Source organism: Gambusia affinis, linkage group LG10 (genome assembly GCF_019740435.1).
Source record: "Gambusia affinis linkage group LG10, SWU_Gaff_1.0, whole genome shotgun sequence".
NCBI lineage: Eukaryota > Metazoa > Chordata > Actinopteri > Cyprinodontiformes > Poeciliidae > Gambusia > Gambusia affinis.
In genome coordinates this window covers 26,498,892-26,521,122 of record NC_057877.1, presented here as the reverse complement: position 1 = coordinate 26,521,122, position 22,231 = coordinate 26,498,892, and the positions used below count along the sequence as shown (strand labels likewise).

The following is a 22,231-nucleotide window of genomic DNA, read 5'->3' as shown; positions in this document are numbered from 1 at the left end:
GGGGTTTTTTGTTTTTTTATGTCGGCTGTAGGTTTTAAGTGTCGTTTGCAGAACTTTATGATTTGAAACTCAATGCACTTAGAAACAAAATTGTAAAGCAACGGATTGACATGAAAGACTAAGGCTTTCAAATCACAGCTCATTCATACTGTTGGACTTAAATGCAGTGATACTTTTTAAATTACACCAAAATCTCTGGATTACTTGCCTTTTTAAGATGAGGTATTGATTTTTCGGATACAATGGCTAAAGATGATTCACTGTTAATACATGGAGAGAAAATGAAATTACTTAGATTGTTTTTTTCCTCCTCTCCCAAATACTTTTCATTAAGGTGAACCATTGCAATGCATTTCATTGCTATCTTCAGTAATAGCACCATAATTCCTTCATGTCTTCTCTTAACAAAGGACTATTGCAGAAATATGATTTAGAAAACTATCTTATTAAGCATTCCTAGCAACTGAACCCAAAGTCTATTACAATCAAATGTCCACAAATCCTGAGATCACAGCTATAAATGTTTTAAAATATTACATATGTTCCCACATCACTGAGAAAAACTGCAATTTTATTTCAATGTCCACTGAAGTAGAAACCTTTTCCCTTTTTCTTTGCAAGCATTTTAAGCATTTTATCATTGCATTACACTCTATTTGCATATTTATAATGTCTAAACATCCTGGTGAATCTGTAAAACTCCTAATCGGTTGTGCGTTGTTGCGTTTCTGTGTGTGAATGTTTGTTTTATACTAGCTCCCTCTGAGGTTCCCATAATGCACCAAGTGAGCTCAACGAGCCGCAGCTTCTCTCTTTCATGGCCGCCACCCGAGCAGCCCAACGGGATCATCCTCGACTACGAGATCAGATACTACGACAAGGTAGACTGGAATGATAAATGTGTGTGTGTGTGTGTGTGTGTGTGTGTGTGTGTGTGTGTGTGTGTGTGTGTGGCTGACTGTTTTGGTGTTTCGTTCTGAGCCAGTAATCTGAGGGGAGTCGATAAAACAGGAAAATCAATGTGAGGTGCATTAATGTCATTTAATTCACTGTTACTAAGTACTAGAAACTGCTTTATTTTGCAAACACCTTTGCTCACTAAGATCTGAATGCTTGCTTCTTCATCGATGTCTTGCTATGTAGAAATTTAGATTTTCCTTTCGTACTGCAAACCTCGAATTCTACGAGGAGAAAGTTTTAGAGTGATTGTGAACTCCAGCTGTGATTATTGCACTATTTTCAACTGAGTGAGATTGTTGTCTGATATTATCTCCTCAGCATTTTCAGCAACAAAAGTCACAGACTCAAGTTGATTTTTTGAAACACATTTTTTTATTTCTGGAAAATTTCTGCTACCTTTTCCAATTTATGCATGAATTGGAAAACTTCACCATATATCAATATTAGACATTTTGCGACTTTTAAACCGAGGAACTTGTATAATTTCATGTCAAAATGAAATCTAAATTCAGTTTAACTTTTAAAGCATAAAGTTCATAAATTTATTTGTTTATTCACAGAACTACTCTGAACTTTATTGATCTGGCAGAAAAATTACATTTTGTTGTAACTCATATTAGTTCAAGATTCTTCAAAGAGTTCTTGTTTACGGTGAGAGAAAGAGTTCCTGTAGCAGTCTGTATAACATTGAATTTGATGAAGCCCCTGATTGAAGACACTCTGAAAATACTGAAACAAAATCATGTGGATATTTTGGGCTTTGGTTGCTGTTTCCATCATCTTTATCAGGTAATTGATAAAGGTTGTGCATTGGACTTGGACTAGGCTTTATTGTTGTGTGTTATCTTTTATCACATAAACAGCACTTTGGCCACATTCCTAATAGTGCTGTTCTCATTTACACATTTTCATGTATTTAGATTTCAGAAAAATAAAATCTGAAGTACTTGTATAGATCTGCAAGTTGGGAGTTTTTGTTTTTAATTCTGCCCATTTTTACAAAAATGCAATGTTTGTGTTCCTCTCTATTGAATCCCTATGTGTGGAATTATTATCCGCAAAGGAAGTGCTACACTTTCTGAAATTTCTCTCCCAAAAATTGGTTGTCTCTTTGAAGAAAATGATACAAATACATACTACATATATCGGCTGAAAAACAAGAACAAAATGCATTCTTCTTTCTTCATGGCTCTCATAAACCTCACAGCATATTTTCCGCTATTAGCATTTAAAACTTCAAAGTTATTTTTTGATACTCCATTTTAAACTCTTTAAAGTAAAATCTGTTTATGTTTCTAGTCTTTATAATGTTCACACTTTCAATTCTTAAATTTTATCTAAGTAATAATTTTAATTTGATAAAGACTTGTATTGTTACAATGCAAATAATAAGCACAAAATATTAAAAGTGATCAAATCTATTACAGATTACTGAGTGCAGAAAAATGTTTGACATCTTAAAATATTCAATATATGCATTTAAAATTATAACGAGGCTACAACACCATCAGTCTCTGAATACCAGGATATGAGAAGGTTAATTAAAAAGAAAACCTCCAGAAGCCTCCATACAAAGTCTCTTTTTTTCAAGCTTCAACAAGGTTGCTAATTGAATGAATTGATTGTCTACTTCAAATCAATCAAAGAAAGTGTTTTTGATTTGATGTAAATGGATTTATAATGGAACCAAGCACAATTTTCTTTTTGTACCTGGCAGAACAGTGTTGGTAATGTTTAATTTTAAACATTAATAATTCAGTTAACGAATAAAAGAAGTTTATGTATATTTTAAATTTCTTCCATGTCACATAAAACTTACGAGATGTTTTTAATATATCTGTGTATTACAACATTACTTAATTGTGTTCATTGCAGTTTTTAAACATTTATTTCTTTATTTTCATGCTCTCCTTCCTCTGATTTAACATGCCTACCGCTCCAGCTGCTGATGAAAATAACTACTGCTGCGTTCGCCGGCTGACACACTTGGCATGATCATTAATTAAGGACAGCTGCTGGCGGAAAGCTGTCAACTTGTTTGTGATTTGTTTAACTGTTGCATTTTCTTCCTCACTGGTGGTAGATGTCCAGTCACGTAAATGCATCATCTTTGACAGAATCATCTTGTAATTAGTGAAGATGGATTTTTAAAGTAAAAGGCAGATCATTTGTTGTAGCCTGTGGCCACATTGACAGGGACATTGCCAGTTTCTTACAAAGAGTGAAAGGCTCCTTTCAACAATTAAAAATGAGTACACACTTTTCTTAACTATTAGCTCTTGTAAAACAGCAGACATGGGAAATTTTTGAAGATTATGGTGGTAACAGTCTTTCAGATACTGTAAAGCAGTAATGAGGTACAATAAAACACTTTAGTCCTTAGCTATATGGCCTTATAACAAGCTCATATTTTAATTTATTGCCAACAAAATGCACACCAAAATGATGAATCTTTTGTGATTCACAATGTTAACAAATGCTGAAACTGACCCTCCATCAGACAGCAGGATTAAGAAAAAACTTAAAGCTTTTCTAAAACATATTAAAAAAATGACTTTTGTCTAGTCAAAGCAAAGGTTTGACTGCTCTTTTTAGGAACAGTAGATTAGCATTTGGATTTTATTTTTCAATTTGGTTTATTGAAGTAATCGCTGGGAAAGCAGGTCCAAAATGCCCTATCAAAATCTAAATTAACGCATGATGAGAACAAAACGTCTGGTGATGGACTGCAATATTTTGTACTCAAATAATTGAATATGATATTACCAAAACTGTGTCTGAAATAGTTTTGGGCAAAAGCGACCAGGGAATCAGAACCAAAGAAATGGAAATATACAGTTATTAGCATTATTTCCAACATGCTTTTTATAATTCATTAAAATGCTTAAACATAAAGATAAACAGAGAGGTTTGATTTGATTTATAGGAAATTGATTGGGGGAAATTGATTGAGGATCTATTTAGAAGATTCAAGATAGATTTTAAAGTTTAATGCAGATGAGTAAAAACTGTATTTTCATTGACTGTGACATGTGGAAGAGGTTAAGTTGAAAATAATTGGTTTGGTTCAGATGTTCAGACTTATCCAAAACAACACAAATGGAAACATTAATATTTGTCCAGACAAATTGCTTTTAAAATCAATTCGTATTTAGTCTTTTTTTTTTATAAATATACCCTGCAGCTAAAATAAGAGAAGTAAGAGATGTTGTAGTAAACACAACCTCAGTCGTCAATATAATTTTTAGTATCATTTTTCTTTACTTTTTTCTGGTTTCATATTTCAAATTGTGACCCAGTTTGTGGACAGTACTGACTAATATTGGCCGTTTGTTTGCTGAAGGAGATTGCCTCCCAGATTCCTTTCCTCCTCTCAGTGTGTTCATGTGTTCATCTCGCTATGTGGACTCTGAGACCTCTGGGATCACACAGATTCTCTCACCGTGGAAGGACGGAATATTTTCTTTCCAGAGCGACTCGAACACACAAAGTGAAACCTTTCCTCGACCGAAACAAGATTTCCTGAAGGTGTAGATGCTGAAAATGTTCAGTTTTCTTTAAAACCTTAATGCCGTCATCAGCAGACTAAATAAAAAATGTTTTTTGAAAAGCACTTTCTTTAACATTCAGTGGAACTTTAGCTTTAGCTTTCGTACAATAAGTGAAAAATGTCCAGATACTTTGTCCCTCCTTCCTGGGGTTTAGTCAGTTAGTCCAGATGTAGTTTTTCCTATCAGGTTTGCCAGCTGCTTCAGGGTGATCCTGAGGTGTTTGTAAGCCATGTTTGATATGTAATTCCTCCAACAGGCTCTAAATCTACCCTGAAGGGTTTTTTCTTTTTTTTTTTTTTTTAGCATACAAACATTTTGCAGAAAATCTCCATAAAGGCCCACAAGCTGTCCTTATCGATGCTCTCTGTAGGCATCTGAGTTTTGCTCTGTATTTAAAGATAAAGCACCAGCCTCTTAATGGACGTTTTTTAATTTTTTTTTTACACATTTTGTTTGTATGTATGTGGTTAACAATGTAGCTATCAAGCTATCAATATCTGAATGTAGTTGATAAATGGAGTCACAGTTTAAGTAACCTCCGGCTTGCCTGACTGATAACGGAGAAATTCCTGATCATTTTGAATCAGACACGAAAAAGAATGCCCGACCCAGGGTGGTGTTAAGAGCTACTAATTCAGGGGTAAAACTTGTGGAACCAGATTGCTTTCCTGTGAAAGGCTGCTGCTGTGTTTCAGGAGTAAAATTGCCTAAATGAAAGAAAATGGAATCTCTTACTAATTCCTTGTAATTTGCTGAATATTAAGCTGTGAGCATGAAAAGTAAGTTACTGGAGTATCTGTCACTTAAAGCAAAGACTGTTCCCGTCTTTTCTGACGCTGAGCCCAGAACTGGAAAAACAATTCGCTGCAAGGAATTGTGTGAGATATGGCGAAAAGAACACGAGCCTCCTCACAACCTACTCTTTTTTACTCCTAATCCACCTATCTTTGCTCAACAACAGATGTATACAAAATAAGCTTTTTTCTTTTCTTTTCTTGGTTGCAGTTGCTGGCGTACAAGATCCCCCCCCCCCTTTCATTATGTACTGCAAACATTGCCAATTGTGACTCTTTTAGGCTCAATTTCAGCAGTTGTCTTTAATTAAAACATTCAGGCACAGTCTTAACGTCTAGCAGTTTATTGCAGTTTTCAGAGTACACATCCCCCAACAAGCACTGAGGAGAGGGACCCTCCCCATCTTGTTACTGCAACAAGATGGGGATGTGACAATAATAGTGATGCAGTAACAGATTGCAGGTGTTTAACTTGAGCAGAGCATGTGAGTGGTCTGATTGTGCTTTTATGGTGCAAAAAGAACCAATATTTTATTCATCATTTGCCACAGCTGAAATATTAATATCAGATATGAAATTGGCCAAAAATGCAGATCTCTTCAACTTCAAAAGTGTTTTATTTGGGCAGAAACACAATGTGTGCAGGAAAGCGGAATGCTACACAAATAATACAAGAATTGCATTTTAAATAAACCAAATGTTGCTTTAGTGCATGTTGAAACCCTGAAGAAAACATACTGCTGTGGCATGGAGTCACTCATAGTTACAATAATAATGAAATTACACACAGTTACATGCAGCTATCCACTTTAGTAATAACACTGGCTTCCTCCTTTTCAAAGTCTTGCCTGCAAAACAGGATCCAATCAGAGTTTGCCCGTGTAATTTTATATATATATATTTCCCATATTACAGATGATTAGATGATTCCACCCAACATCTTCTGTGCTTTAGTAAAAAAGTCTGGCCTGCAAATGATTACCTAAAGTTTTTTTTTTGTTTGTTTTGCACTTTTCTGGCTCCTTAGTATATTTGCACAGGCTTAATGTAAAATTTTAGTATAATACTTTTTGATCATTACTGAGTCAAATCCATTAATTTAGAATCACATGAAACCTCTGACATTTTTAAACAGTTTCTTGTTTTTTATCTATTAGAACTACAAACTTTTCATATTCTTAGTCAGTTTTTTTCTGATTTGTTATTTTAAGAGGATTACTCTGATCTGATGCAAAGATGTGCCACTTTTTCAGTGGGACTCTTTTCTTAGTGATTCAGACAGAAAGAAGGAACAAATAGATTTGAAATTATTTGTGAACTTCTCACTGTGTGCTGTGAAATCTTAGTGGATCAGATTTGTTTACTGAATTCTGCAGAAAAAGAACCATATGTTTGTTTTGAGGAGGAGAATAAAACTGAGCAAGCGTTTCAGACAATTGAATATGTTTAGTCTTGAATTCAAAAGTGTGCACTTCAATGCAAACCCAAAAGTCATGTTGCACTGGTTAGAACTGTGATGCTTTGCAGTAATATTGGAAAACAAATTATCTCTGAAAGCATATCCTTGATGCCAGCAAATAAGAAAAGGCTCTTTTTAACTTCACAACTATCTGTTTTTTGTTTTGTTTTTGTTTTTTTGTCATTTTAGAGGTAATAAACAGAAAAAAGTAAAACAAAAATTCCTATAAACTCTTTCCTGAAACTAAAAAATACATTTTAACTTCCTCATTGCAGAGTTTTCTCAGCATAAAGAGATGCTAATAATTACCTCTTGAACATTTTCCCATTTTCCATAAATATGTATTAAGCCTCCTTTTGCTCTTTTGCCCTGAAATAAAATCCAGGGAATTAATAAGCAGATACCATCTGTGTGTAATATAATCTCAGCATAAAGGCCTCACAGGGTTATTAGAGAACATTATTGAAAAGAAAAGTGAAGGAAGAGTAGGTCATAAAATTACATCCTAAAGCTTTGAACATATTATGAATTAGTGTTAGATTTTAGTTTGAAACAACTGCAGACCTGACCCGACCCTCAACCTGAACTAACAGGCCCAGCAAAACTACAGCTGTGGTTAGAGGACCTGTGCAAAGTCAAACCATTAATGGTGTACTTCATAAATCTGGTCTTCATTTTAAGTTTTTCCTCTGCGGAACATAGAAAATAAATAAGTCATTTTTAATTTTTTTTTCCCACTTTTTGAACTACACTTTCACAACATCTTCACCATGAAACGTGGTAGTAGCAGCATCATGGTGAGGGGCACTGGAGTTAATGCTAGTCATATGGATGAAGTTGCAGTAAATGCAGATCCTGGATTCGCTGTATAAAATGACATGGACCTGAATCAAACGGGATCTGAAATACCAAAGCGATGTCCAAGGTCAAGGCTATTTGGAAACAAAAAATGTCAGTCTGTTGGTGAGGGTAGCTGTTAGAAACATATCCCAAAAGACTTGTAGTCACAGTGAAAGGTGGCTCCTCAAGATATCGAGGCAAAGATGGTGAATCCATATACAACCCAAACTATTCAGATTTTATTTACAGGAAATTCAAAACTTCATTTTACAATTGTATATTTCTTTGTGAATGACAACATGACAAATTATGAGGGTGTTTTGGTGGGGTTAAAACTCAGACATGGTACTAAACCTTAACAGCAAATCTTGCAAATTCATAATTACTTGATCTCTTGTTGAAATAACTCTGAAAGAGTTGATTCTGAACGGGACCGAACAGACTCGTGTTCCTCCAGTTTGATCCAGGAAACGATGGAAAACAGCAGACATGATGTCGCATAACATGATGTGCTTTTAACACTGTGAGGACAATTACAAAGAGCCAAGGAGAGAGTGAGTGAGATATTTATTACAGCTGCAGTCAAAACTCGTACTGCGCCCTGAGTTGGCCTTATTTGCTGCTAGGTTTCCGTTAATAAAGTCTCATATTGAAGTCAATTAGGATTCTGCATTTCCCACTGTGAAGCAGTCAACCACGTAAAGACTAATTTTAGCTCATAGCTTAAAGTGAAGATGTCCTGTGGGAGCAGTTTGATAAGCCTGGTGAGAGAGGACACACAGCTGTGCTGCACCCTTTTTTCTGGCAGTTTTGTCATTTTTTTTCACCTTCCTCATCTCCTGCAGCTCTTCTCTCCATCCTCCCTCACTCCCACTCTATAGATGATGAGTTTTAATGTGGTAAATTTGATATGGTGGAGAAAGTCAAAATTTTCCCCCAATACTTATCTCTGTCTGCCAGGCCTTCCCAGACGTCCTGCCCCCTAACCTCTTTACTCCAGTCAGCATGGAGTCGAGCTTTCCTCGCCACACACAACTCCAGAATCTAAACTCCAACATTGACGCCAAGTCTTTTCTGTACTTACTTCCAAAACTTACCTACTTTTTAAACTTTAAATCATCCAAAACCCACCTCTTAATTATCAGCTAACATTGCTGATTTATATGTGCAATAGCATTTTGCATACACACCATTATATGGACATAATTTAGGTCAATACCTATAAAGACGAGGAAGGAGTAAAAAGTTTGATCCCGTCATGATTAGTATTTTGATACAAGAGAATGGGTTAATGACTGACATGTGGAAAATGGGTTTTCACTATGAATATTTATGATAGAAAACTCAATCATCTTTAACCCCATGTCTTCTTCTGATAACCCGCCCTTTTTCTCCCCAATCTACCGGCAATTTCCACCCACTCGTCTCCCTCCTGGGCGGTGTTCCTCATCACCGCCATCATCTCTTTTCCTCTCCACTTTGCTCTGCCGTCGACCTCCCCACCCTGCCGTCCTTCATTCTCGTACCACGACTCCCTGCCTATACCTTCACGCCGCCACCACAGCAGACCTTTCGTTCTGCCGCCCGCTCTTAGATTTAGCCTCTGTAAAACCTTGTTATCTGAAAGAAAATGACAGAAAATAGGAAGTCTAAAATGAGAAGAAGGGGGCATAGATGGAGGTAAAAGGTGATAGCCTTGGATTTATGAGATGGGAAAGATAATATGGAGACGAATGGAACGGGAGAAGTCCACATGTTCGTCTTTCTCTGTGGGTAAAAGCTAATTAACTGCAATAAGCCCTTATTGTATTTGCATAGAATGGTAAGATGAATGACTCAAAAGAGCAAGAAGGAAGAAAAATGGTCATCAGCAAAGGATTTAGGTGTGTTGGAGAAATAATTGACATAAAAATGCTAATCATCCATAAGCTGAAAGACGGTGAAAATGAAATATGAACAGGGTTCTTTATGATGTGACATCTATTTAGATGTTGATGTCACATCATAAAGGATTATGTAAATGAGAATCATTGAGTAGTCCCGAAAAAATGGAGAAAAGCAGCTGTAAATCAAAACGTCAACATATATTTCCGAATGTTTGCGCCCTGATGTTGCCGTCTATGGGTGGAAGACGCAACAATGATGCTGAAATTTTCTCTTTTCAATTTTCTTTCAGGCAGATGAGCAGCTGAAATAACATTCATGTGTTTGATGGAAGAGTTTGCCAGGTGGTATTCTTAAAAATAATCAGGACTTCACTGAAGATGAACATTTTGACTTTTTAACAACATTGTGGACAAAATTATGCAACAGAGATCTATTAAAATTTCATCAACAAAAGTGCAGCAAGTTTGTGCTTCTGCCACTTTCTCTAAAACAATGTAAAATTTTAGTAACTGGCCATTATTAATGTATTTTTGACTGAAGTAACAGCTTTCTGACGTGATGGGAATATTAGGGTTAATAGAGACCACAACTACAAGTGTCTGTCTTTACAGTCAGAAACTGGATACTTATTTTGCATTTTAAAGAAAAAAACTTTTATATATGTGAATGAGAGCAGCTGTTTGGGTAAATTACGAGAGAAAAAATCTCACGGTACACTACACAATGATATCAATAAAACAATTTGTGAATGACGGCTTGACATAAAATTTATTCCTGACAAAATATGATACATAAAAAAGTTAAAGTTGAAGATGCAAATGTGGTGAACCAAAAACTTGATTTAATAAATTCCAACCTGATTGAGCTCGATTTAGAACTATTTTATTTTGAAAAGATTGAGGTGGTAGAATCCTGGTGTACCAGATCATCCATCCATTCATTTTCTAATCCCACTTATCTGTGCAAGGTGAGGGCGAACTGGTTCCCATCTCCAGTGGTCTTTGGGTGAGATGTGGGAAACGCTGTGGACCGTCACTGGGTGCATCCAAGCATATTAATGGAAAATCAAATGAAAGAAAACGTATGTGGGAGCAAAGAAATAACGGAGGACTGTGAAGTAAACTTAAATCAAGAGTTTGGAGCTCATTCATCAGGTGTGAACTGCTGCTGGAGTCGGTGGTTTGAGCGCAAACTGTTGCATTCCTCGTGTTGAGCCACTGCTGAAACATCAGTAGTGGGAAAAAAGACTGAAGATTGTTACTTAGTGATCCAGAGTCCTTTTTCTGACAAAAATGTTTTTTTTTGTCAGATGAAATTGGACAAGAAATCCAGAAAATGTCGGTTTGGCGTTCCACCAACAACCTTCTTTTATCAACTTGAGGAAACGCAACACAATCACTAACCTCTACATAAATAATGTCTTTGTTGAGATGGTGCATTCATTTAAGTTCCTTTATGTTCACATCTCTGATTGTCTGTCACACCCTAGAGATTGTTTAAAAGGTACAACAGCATCTCATCTGGAAAAACTCTGAATCAAATCTGCTGATGACCGTCTGCAGATCAACAGTGGAGTTTACTCTGGTGTACTTAATTTATGTTTGGTTTACTGGATTTTCTACTGTGGATAAAAGAAACATCTCTGGAGAGAGTAATTAAGACGTAGATGTCCTCTCCCTTCTCTAACAACTGCTGGCAGTTTTTAAATCTCACAAGAGCTAAAAACATCTTGAAGGACGCTACACATACCGGCAACCAAATGTTTGGACTGTTGCTCTCTAATAGGCATCATAGATGTATTTAATCAAGACTCATTAAGAGCTTTTTCCTATTTACAATATCTATTTTTAGAAAATAACCCTGCCCTTCTATTTTATTCTGTGTGATTGTATTTTAAGTGTATTTTATTGTTTTGTTTTTTTTTTCATTTTAATGCTACAACCCGGCTCAGCCAGGGGGAAGGAGAAGTAACATTAAAGAAACCTAGATGTTAAGGTTTATCAGTTTAGAATTTATTGTTTGGGTTTAACAAAATAAAAAGATAACCCCCCGCTCCCCTACAATCAAAGCTAATTCAAAGCTTTGATTGTAGGCTTTGATTTTGTTTTTGGTTATAACCAAAAACAAAACACTGAATAAAACAATGTCCACAAAACATCCAGAGTTGGAAACCAAAGATCTTCACCAAACAAAACAGGACCAAAACCTAAGGTTAACAACAAACAACAAAACTCTGTTAGGCTACTATAAGCTTACATACAAAGCTCTCCATAGGGTCTATCACAGGTAACAAAGATTTACAAAAGCTCACAAAAGGACAATGCGGTAAACAGCCATCAACAAACACCAAGCAAAGTGGCAAGCTGTATCAGCAAAGAATCATCCACACATTCTCCCAGGAAGTCTTGGGTTTAAAAAGGGAGGCCTCATCAGGGATTGGTGGAGCTGGTAATTGGTCAGCCAATCATCTCTGCTGTAGACCTCAGGGCGGATTAGGGCTGCAGCCAGTTCCCAGCGGAGTTAATTTCATTAGAAACTGCAGATATACAGAAAAGAAAGAGACAAAGGAAACGTACAAGGCCACCGGCTGTAACACTTACTGTAATACAGGTACTACACTTATTGAATTTTTTTAATTTCTTTGTGCAGCAAAGCAGTTTAAAGTGCATTACATTATAAAAACACAAAAGTAAAAAATCACAAAACACCATTCAGTCAATATTTGAGAAACCAGTGACAAACATTACATCATACGCATCAATATATCACTCTAAATTTAACTTTTTACTAATATTGTAATTTATTGGGGTGCGCCTGTATTAACTGGCATTGTCAAGGTAAAGTTTAGTATATTAACATCTTGCTCTGCCTCTTCTGCAGTTCCAGTCGTCATTGCTGAACAGTTCAGTGGTCCAGAGCGATACACCCAACGTGGTCCTTGAGGGCCTGAGGCCCGGCACCGGCTACGTGGTCCAGGTGAGGGCCCGCACCGTGGCAGGCTACGGAGCCTACAGCAAAGAGATGCTCTTCCAGACCCTCACAGACGGTAAGAGTGTGGGTGGCTGGCTGGAGTGTGTGTGGATGTGTGAGTGGAGGTTTTCTGTTGGAGAGGAAAGGGGTTGTGACAGTGGAAAAGGTTGCTATAAAGTGCAAACCCGGCTGTGAGGCAATTCATTCTGCCTGCATATTGTGTGCAGTCATGTAAAATGGGTGTTATTAAATATATATTTTTTGGAATTATGGAAGATTTTAGCTGTATAGCATGTATTCACTTTCAGAGAGGCACAGTTGTGTGCATGTGAAAGACACAAAAAGATATAAAAACAGATATGCCTATCTCAGCATTGCTAAATTATGTATGTGTGCGTGTGTGTGGGCGTGTGTGTGCGGGTGCACGTGTGTGTGCCTCTGCAGATGAGTACAAATCAGAGCTTGGACAGCAGCTCTACCTGACTGCAAGTTCTTTAGTAGGCGGAGTGTGTATCGTCTCTCTGGTAGCTCTCGCTATCGTATGTACCAGGTAACACGCAGCAGACACACAAACACCTTTACACTGCAAAACACTAAAATCTTACCAAGTATGTTTTTGGCAAGTTTCTAGTGGAAATATCTTAGGAAACTTGAAATAAGGCAAAATACTGAGTGTTGTTACATTTGTGTTTTAGGATGTGAATCACTTTGTACTGCTTTGTTGCTTAAATGCACTATACAGATAAAACTTGATTTGATTTGAAGATACAGGAGCTTGTTTTAAGTCAATATTTCCTTAATAATGATAAAAATAGTACTTGTTCTATTGGCAGATTATTTCACTTATGGGAAAAATGTGTGCCAATGGGACTAATACTTTTTCATCAATATTAAGGAAAAATTGACTTACTAAAACATTTCTCGCTGAAAAGTTACTTATAAGGTTGTTTTATCATATTTCATGTTTTCTAAGATATTTATACTAGAAACTTGACAAAAATACATTTATATTAAGTCTTCATTCAGCTGCTCCAGCAACACTTTTGGACTTCCTCTGAATACTCGGATATGGATTTTAGATCAGGTGTTTTTATTACAAGATGGTTTCAAAGTGCAGAGAAGTCTTGATCTGGAGTGGTATGATAAACAGTTAAAGGTTTTATATAAAAATATACAAATGGACAACTCAATTGAGTGTTCCATTTAGATTAAAAGACAAAAAAGTCAAACAAGTGAAACAAGGACACCACATCTGGATATAAAATGTGAAATAGAAAGGTTTGACAGGTGGAAGTTGATGTTTCAGTTTTTAACCAAACAAAATTTTTTTTATTTCTGCTTTGTTCTTTTGACAATAATATAAAGACACTTTTCCCTAAAGATGTGTGTTTTTGGTTGCAATATTTATATCCAATGCAACATTAAAAGTTTAATTTATTGCATTGTTTACACTGGACAGGGTAAAACTGAAGTAGGTCATTTAACACTAAACAGATTCTTGGAAATATTATGTTAGATTGATTATATCTCAAAGCACCTTTTTTATTTTACATTCATAATATATGCAAGAGATTTTTCATTAATGTGTGCCACTCCAATAGATGTTCAGGCCTCTGAGATCTGAGCCAGTATTTTCTTTCTTTCCATAACCAGCCTGCGTTTAATCTCTCCCAGAAGACCTGTTCTCAGGGGAGGCCTTATTTTCTAGGTTGTCCCATTTCCAGTTAACTTTCAGGGTTCTCTGACCAAACTTATCTGCTTTTGCTCTCCCCATATCTGTCCTCTTCAAATTTCACCAGCTGCTGATAGTTATTGGATGCTTAGCCACAGATTATAGCTGCTGATCTTGTCTGGCTAGTGGGCATTAGGGATTCATCTCACATAAATGTTGTTGAAGGTTTGCTCTCGCTGACTGTGGGACTCAGTAGCCTAAAAGCTAAATCAATTTCACAACAAAGACCAAGATTTATGTTCATTTACGCTGCTCTATTTATGTGTGTGCCAAATGTTATGACCCTATAAAAAATAGTTTTCCCGGCCAACATCTGAATCTTTAGCTCCCTGTAAAATAATGTCTTAAATTACAGATATGTTCTCAGGTGTTGCACAAATTGCAAACCGTGCAGCCCTGACTGAAAATGTGGAGCTCATATATTAATAATATCACTCACAAAGTGATGTCATTGAAGCTTTTGTTTCCTTTTAATTTTGATGATCATGGCTAATAGGGAGTAAAAACATAACATTTGGTTTCTTAGAAAATATTGAAAGAAAATTATTTTCATTGCATGAATATTTAATTCTTGATGGCTTGTTGTCTAAAAAATCATAAGGAAACTCTGGTCAGGGTAAGCTATGAAAGACCTCTACCAAAGAAGCTGGTTGTTTGTACACTGATGTATTCACTGACACACCAACTGCGTTTCCATTAAACATTAAAGTGTGTAAATTAAAATTACCAAAATAAATTTTCTCAGTAGAAACTGAGCAAGTTCCCCTAGAAAAAGTGGAAATTTTTGCACTTTTGCGCTGAAAAAGGCAACTTCCAAAAAATTCACGTTTGTTAGGTAAAAGGTTTTTATGCCAGGATGAGGGGTTTTTGATTTAATGGAAACACATGACCAACAGCCGAATGTCGCTACTGCAGAAAATGCTGAAATATTAATATGATTACATCTACAGCTGACATGATTTTTAATGACTTATCACATGAACAAACAAATTCAAATTTTATTTTAATTTTATTTCTTATTTTATGGAAACACTGCAATTGCATAATTGTGTTTTTTTTTAACATTAGCGGGATATCAACAGAAAGTTGCGCACATTTGTAAAGGAAACTGCTACAAGTGTATTAATGCTTGCTAAGGAGAATCAGGCAAGCATATGATGAAAGTACATGAAGTATTCTCTGACTGCTCTCACTTGATAATTTTCTAAGAAACTGAATTTTGCGTTTTCATTGTCCATAAGCACTAATTGTCAAAATTAACAAAAATAGCAACTTGAACTACAGTGTATCCCTTTTAGATTTCAACTTTTTATTGAAGTTTTCCTTTATTATGGATCTTGTTAAGATCTACTGGCATATGGAGATTGTGCAGGATGTTTCTGCACTTGTTCTGTTTGCAGAGGAAAGCAGGAAAATGAGGGGTGATGACACAGAGCAGTAACCATCCTTCGAACCTAACTGGTTCTAGACAGACTGTTTCGGCAGCAAGTTTTTTAACAGGATAACTATTTTACTTCAACCCAGTTTGAGAGAAAATTGCCAATTTGCATTTTACTCCTGCAACATTTAGAGCTGCTCTGTAAAATTTATGGGCTCTTGCAACTTCTTCCCCTGAAGCTTTGTCTCTTTTTTTCCCTCTGACTGTAGGAGGAGACATTTGAAGGAGAGTGTGTACGGCGACAAGCTGCAGCAGTACAACACAGGAGGAGGTAGACAAACAATCTATATTTTATTATCGTAAAAATAGTTAAAAATTCCAGAATTCTTTTCTGCAAACGTTTCTTTGTGAACTTTCTTTATAGAAGTGACTCTGAGGCCAGACATGTTTAGCGGTCCCACCCCCACTGTGACTTTTCCCACCCTGTCTGAGGGTCGCAGTTCACCAGGGGTCAAGATCTATATTGACCCCTTTACCTATGAAGATCCCAACGAGGCGGTGCGGGAATTTGCCAAGGAAATCGACCCCTCTTGTGTCAAAATAGAGGAAGTCATCGGATCAGGTAGAGATGTTCATGGGTTTAGTCCTTTTGAACTGTTGCTTCATTCTTTTTTTTCTCTTTCGTTTCTTTTAGCTCTTTATTTATTTATTTATTTTTTAAGAAAATTAAAATTAAACTCTCATCCTACGTTAAGTTTTTTTCATGTTTAGAATAAGATGTAAAGGAAATGTTTACTTTGGTTTAATTGTGATTCCAACTCTCTCTCAAACCAGATAAAACAACTGTGTCACATTTCAGTCTCGATGAGAAATATCTGGAATCATGCAATGCCAATTTGTTATTTTGCCTTATTATTTTTTCCTTTGAAGTCAGCATGTTTTATTCATGCTGAAAGCTTTCACAGGAATAAATTAAAACTGTCTTCTTGCATTTTCTTGTGCTCATTCTGTAGAAATGCTGTGTGATGTTTGACAAAAGAAGAACGGTAGTCACGAAAGTTCACCAGAAGTTATTGTTTTGATGTTATAACCTCTGGATTTAATGGAGAAAAATTCATGCAAAATGTATCAAACAACATCTTGCTGAGAGACCTTCATCAGCCAGACATATTCTGATGATTAGAAACCATCGTATCTTATAATCAATCGGCTTGTTAGACATTCATCACACAGGGCTCTGGTTTGAATGTTAACCTATTTTTGTAGTTTTTAAACTTAAGCTGGTTTTGTTATACATTATTTTTTGATGTCTTAATTGGATCAGTCGCATCTAAAAACATATTTGAGCAACTTGATCATTTTGAACGATTTGACTCAATACTGAGACAAAGAAAAAAATCAAATTGCTGATAGAAATTAATGAATCTTTTTGTTTCACCATAATATTTTCGTATAAGCTTTAAAAAACAATTATATTTCCATAAAAATTTCTTCAAATAAGTGTGATTGGAAAGAATGATTAGCCCCAATCTCATGGATAACATTATTTTTAACAGAGGTTATTATGAATTTTTATATAATGCATTGCACAATAAAGTACCTTCAGTTATCATGAAAATGCTGTATATATCAAAAATCACCTAAAAGAAGTTTGACTTCCCATCATAACCACATCTGATGTGTTGAAATCGGCCTCCGTCTCTTTAAGAACCTCCCACTATTTCTGACAACAAAAATGCTTTTACCTGCCGTCCATTGCTGCCGTTTACAACCGTTCTTCGAGTTCAGCAGCTGCGCAGTTTCACCAGGTGTTTGCTCATTTCTGCTGCCGCTAGTCTAGTGGAGCTGTGTGGTAAGGTGGAGCTTTGGGTAGATAGGCGGACCATTGAATGTCCGAGCGTTAAGCCACCCATGAATGGCTGCCATGTGACTCTGAGTAAATTTTTGATGAAGGAACTACGTTCTTACATTTTGCATTAAACCTCTGCGAAATGTGATACTCAATTTTTAAAATCATTTTAGTTTTTTATAAGCTGCAAATATTGCACCAGCCCTTGTCGAAGTCTCAGTGTTTCACTTCTAACATGATTGATTTAGTTTTCACATTTTTTCCAGATTTTCAAGATGATTCCAACCTCAACAGGGCTTTACCAGTCCTTCTCATTGAGAATTCATGGGCAGGTGGTATTTCGTATAATTGAGTCCTATTTAGTGATTTAAATAGTTCAAAGATCAGCATTATAAAGAATCATGTGACAGGGATTGTGAATGTGTGAATACTGATACCTCTCTGCTATGATCTGTAACTCGTTTAGATGCCATTACCTTTTATTTTATGGGATAATATTTTTCTTTTACTGCAACTCGGACCAGATTGAGAAATGTTTTTCCTTCAGATGGTCTGCTCCTGATAACTCATAACTTATTTAACACAAGACCAAAAACCAATCACACCCAAAGAGCCTGCTGAGCCCTGGGTGTTAAAGGTCATGAACCAGGTCCAGACCCTCACCACTGCAAGTATGTGCTTTGGCCTTTGGTCTGTTGAACCACTTTGAGGGGCTTTTGGTAATCCCTCCATTTGGCGCTTTATTATTCTCAGGGAAGGGTTTCTCATTCCAGACAGAAGTGATGGAGAAGGAATGAAAATAACAGGGATGGAGGGCAAAGCACAGGGATGGGTGGAATGAGGTGTGGTCAGACTTTGAGTCCTTCAGGAGCTCCATATCTCACTTTTCACATTGTTTCACTCTTGTTTTCCTCCTCTGTTCTCCTTTGATACTTCATCCGATCTTCAACGCTTTCTGTGATTTAGACCCTCTGGAGTTTTAGTTTGTTTTTGTACAGACAAATGCTGAACAATGAACCATGGAAGGAAAAGCAGAATAACAGATTGGGAAGTGAAGATAAAAGAAGAAGAGAGAGCCCTACGGAGAGAATAAAAATATCCCACCTGACTCCCTTATTCCCTTCCTTTGAGATAACACTCTCTTTCCATTACTATCACTCAGCCTGTAGGAAATGTCCTTCACAAAAACCACTTTGTTTAACTGGAGAAATGTCGTGAAACACATTATGTCTATAATATGACAGACATCTCATCTAACAGTCCTTTACTAACAGACTGTTGATTGAACATAGATTTATAGAGCATCCTCTTTCATTCCCATCCCATCTTCTTTCCATTTTTCCTTCTGTGCTTGTTCTGGTTTATAGCACTGACACAAGATAGTTTTTAATGAGCGATGATATGTGGAGCACAGATCAGTGTGAGACTCAACGGCACGGCCCTGTCATCCAATTCCCATCTCTCATCTATTATTCACGCAGCGATTTTTTTATCTGTGCAGCAACAACTTTTATTTTGAAGTTAATTCAATTCTCATGTAGCCCATCATCATGTCGGTGCGTTTACTTTGACAGAAGACGTCTGTGCCGCTGCAGAATGAAAATAGTCTGGTTGTTGAGGTTGGAGCTAGTTTTTAATTACTTGTAGCAGACAAGGTAAGTTTATCAGGTGATGGATTATTAAAGTCAGAATTAGTTTAGCTTCTTGTAAGGGATTGCTCCTTGACACCAATTTAATCAGTTTTGGAAATCGACTGAAAGAATGGGGCTCGGTTTTCATTGTGTGTTTGATTCTTTTTTGAAAATTCAGAATATTACGCTAGACGTTTTTGCAATGACATTCAGTGGTATTTAATTTTTTGAAAATTAATTTTAACCAATATTCAACCCACACAAGCTTAATAGGGAATCAATAATGTGCCATCAAGCAGATGGATTTATGTATTTATTCTCACCAGTCACAAAAACCACTGACTTTCCTCCCTGTAACTACATATAAACATATAAACAATGAAAATAAACAACTGCACTTAAAGAATGAATGATTCTATAGCCAGAATGCACAGTCTTACAACTTCCTCCTGGTCCTGAATGGAGCCGCTTGTGTATAATAAAACAGCTGCAGAGGTTACTGGCTTGATGTTTTAGGTATTGTGATAGTTGTTTTGATGTTATTCTGGAGTCTCCGCCTGGATTCACAAGCCCCACCTCAGCCAAAGTTTTGAAATCAGGAATCATTTCTCCAGCTGAAGTTATCAGACGAGAAGGTTCCTGATCCTGCAAGCCCTCGCTTCAGTGGGAGGAAATCCCACGTCATGCGCTCCTTCTGGTGCAGACCAGCTGCACGGGTCTGTGACGGCGATCGAGATGCACTGAGAACAGAACGAGATGAATTCTCTCATGGGAATCTTCTTTTGTCAGGTTAATTGGTCTCTCTAAATTCTCCCTAGGTGTGAGTGTGTGTGTGAATGGTTGTGTGTCCTGTATGTCTCTGTGTTGCCCTGCGACAAACTGGCGACCTGTCCAGGGTGAACCCGCCTCTCGCCTGGAACGTTAGCTGGGGATAGGCACCAGCAACCCTCCCGACCCCATTAGGGTGAATAGAAAATGGATGGATGGATGGAATCTTCTTTTGATTGCTTTAGTCACCTGTACCCTGTGTGTCAAGTCAAAAATGTCTGTGTGTTTGCACTACGTGGTGAGGAGTGGGAATGCTAATCTTTCAAAATGAAGATGACCTTCAGATTTTTCTCTCTTCAGATTTTTAACCATTTTACAAAAGTTGTGGAAACTATTTGGTTAACGCGACCTCGGGTTTAGAGAGAACAGATCTTGGATATTTCTAAAGTAGCATATGACAAATTCAAACAACTATGTTTTTATCAATAACTGCACAAATGTCTGTAAATATTACAGATCATCCATAAAATAAATGTTTATATTTGGGTAAAGTTCAGAGACAGACTTGTATCTAAGTTTTGCTTACATTGTGATGAATAAGTATTCCTTCTTTAAAGATTTCTTCTGCTTTTCTTTTATTCAAACAATTCAAAGTTTCATTTAAGTTTATTTGCATAGTACACTTCAGCAACAAGTGAATATATCATAAAAACGAGACAAGACAAAGTTATAAAAGTGTCAGTCACAGATTGTGAAACCAGTAACAAATACTCCATTTTGTCATCAAAATCATCAATAAGCATCAACATATTGGTCAGTGTTCTAGTTATGGGAGTAACTAAGGAGATGGGATTTTCATTGTTATGTTTCGTTCATACATGGGAGTCTTATTTAACCAGCTGCAATTTATCCTGGTAAAAGTCTCTAGCTCCTACACATTGAACCATTAACTATTATCTTTTTGAAACTTCTAAATAAAAAACTCAGTAATAACAGAGATTCCCTCTCAGTAAATGAATGTAGCAGAATGTTCACAAAAGATTTAAACCTATGAACCCTGTGATTCAGTTCACTCTCTTGATCCATTAAGCTTTGTTTAATCAAGAGATTATGAGTTGTGTCGTGCAACGCTGTGTCTAAGCAATAGTAATAGCGCAATCCTTTTTATCTTGTTCACACATCGAAAACACAACCTTTTCTCACCCCAGAGAGCAGCAATAAATGGGATTTGTTTGTTTGTTGCACTTTTAAGCCTTACACACAAAAAATATTGCCCTTCAGCCTCTGTCTGCTCTGCTAGAACTGCTTAGAGTCCATCAAAATGAAGGGAGTGTGAAGCATTAGAGCATTACCACAATTAAAACACACCAACTCAGCTGCTGTAAAAACAGTAGGAATAGAGTTAGTCTTCTCCATGCTCATTTATAGTTGATTATAAAAATGTGGTTGAAGATTAATTTTGTTTTTTAATTTGTGCAGCCTTCTGGAATCCCATGTAGAATTAGTTCTTTACCTTTTTGTATTTTGCTGTCCAATTTTTGCTCTAATGTCTTTTTTGTTGTTGTCATTTTTAAGGTGAGTTTGGGGAGGTGTACAAAGGTCGCTTGAAACCTCTTGGGAAAAAAGAAATTCCCGTAGCGATCAAGACCCTTAAGGTGGGCTACTCTGAGCGTCAGAGGAGAGACTTCTTGGCCGAGGCGTCAATCATGGGCCAGTTTGACCAGCCGAACATCATCAGATTGGAGGGCGTGGTCACAAAGAGCAGACCGACGATGATCATCACAGAGTTCATGGAGAACGGCGCACTGGACTCATTCCTGAGGGTAAGGAGCATTCTGCCAGCAGAATACTGTTTACAGACCAACACAGGGGTCCTCTGTGGATCCGCTTTACACTCAGTACTTTTAGATTAGATCAGATTTATGGAAGGGCTGAAAGGATTCATCTGATTAACCGTGATTAATCAATTATAGAAATCATCGTCAACTAATTTAACGGTTGTTTAATTGTTAATTTTATAAATTAAAAAAAAGTCCTAATTGCTGAAAATTTCAACATATTCAGAGCTGTAATTAGGCCAAAAATATACAAAAACAATATAAATAGACTCTAGCCAAAACTCCTGCAGTAGCCTCACCTGATTCACAATTGCTAAAAGAATGCTGTTATTGCATTTTAAGCAAAGCATTCTGATATAGTGTAAAAAAGGCTTAAGTGGTAAAATAAAAAATTTTCTTTATCCGATTAATCGTCAGAATAACCAGTCGATTAATTGATAACTAATCGACTGCAACTAATAGGGCTGCAACCAACAATTTAGTTGCAGCCTTAATTTTACGTAGGCACATTTAATAATTAAATGTGCATAAATGTAGAGTTTTTATGTACGTGCTGTACTGTTAGGACAAACTG

At 36.5% G+C, this 22,231-nt stretch overlaps 1 protein-coding gene across 3 annotated transcripts in view; it reads left to right on the top strand.

Moving 5' to 3' along the window:
• The window catches only part of LOC122838341 (ephrin type-B receptor 1-like), a 102,431-nt gene that overhangs the window by 58,465 nt on the left and 21,735 nt on the right, over nt 1–22,231 (top strand). For all 3 annotated transcript variants that reach the window (XM_044128915.1, XM_044128914.1, XM_044128916.1), the window contains 6 exons: nt 757–881; nt 12,372–12,537; nt 12,906–13,011; nt 15,841–15,902; nt 15,996–16,193; nt 21,395–21,642. In XM_044128915.1, the coding sequence (XP_043984850.1) occupies nt 757–881; nt 12,372–12,537; nt 12,906–13,011; nt 15,841–15,902; nt 15,996–16,193; nt 21,395–21,642 (905 nt within the window). The remainder of the gene's footprint in view (nt 1–756; nt 882–12,371; nt 12,538–12,905; nt 13,012–15,840; nt 15,903–15,995; nt 16,194–21,394; nt 21,643–22,231) is intronic.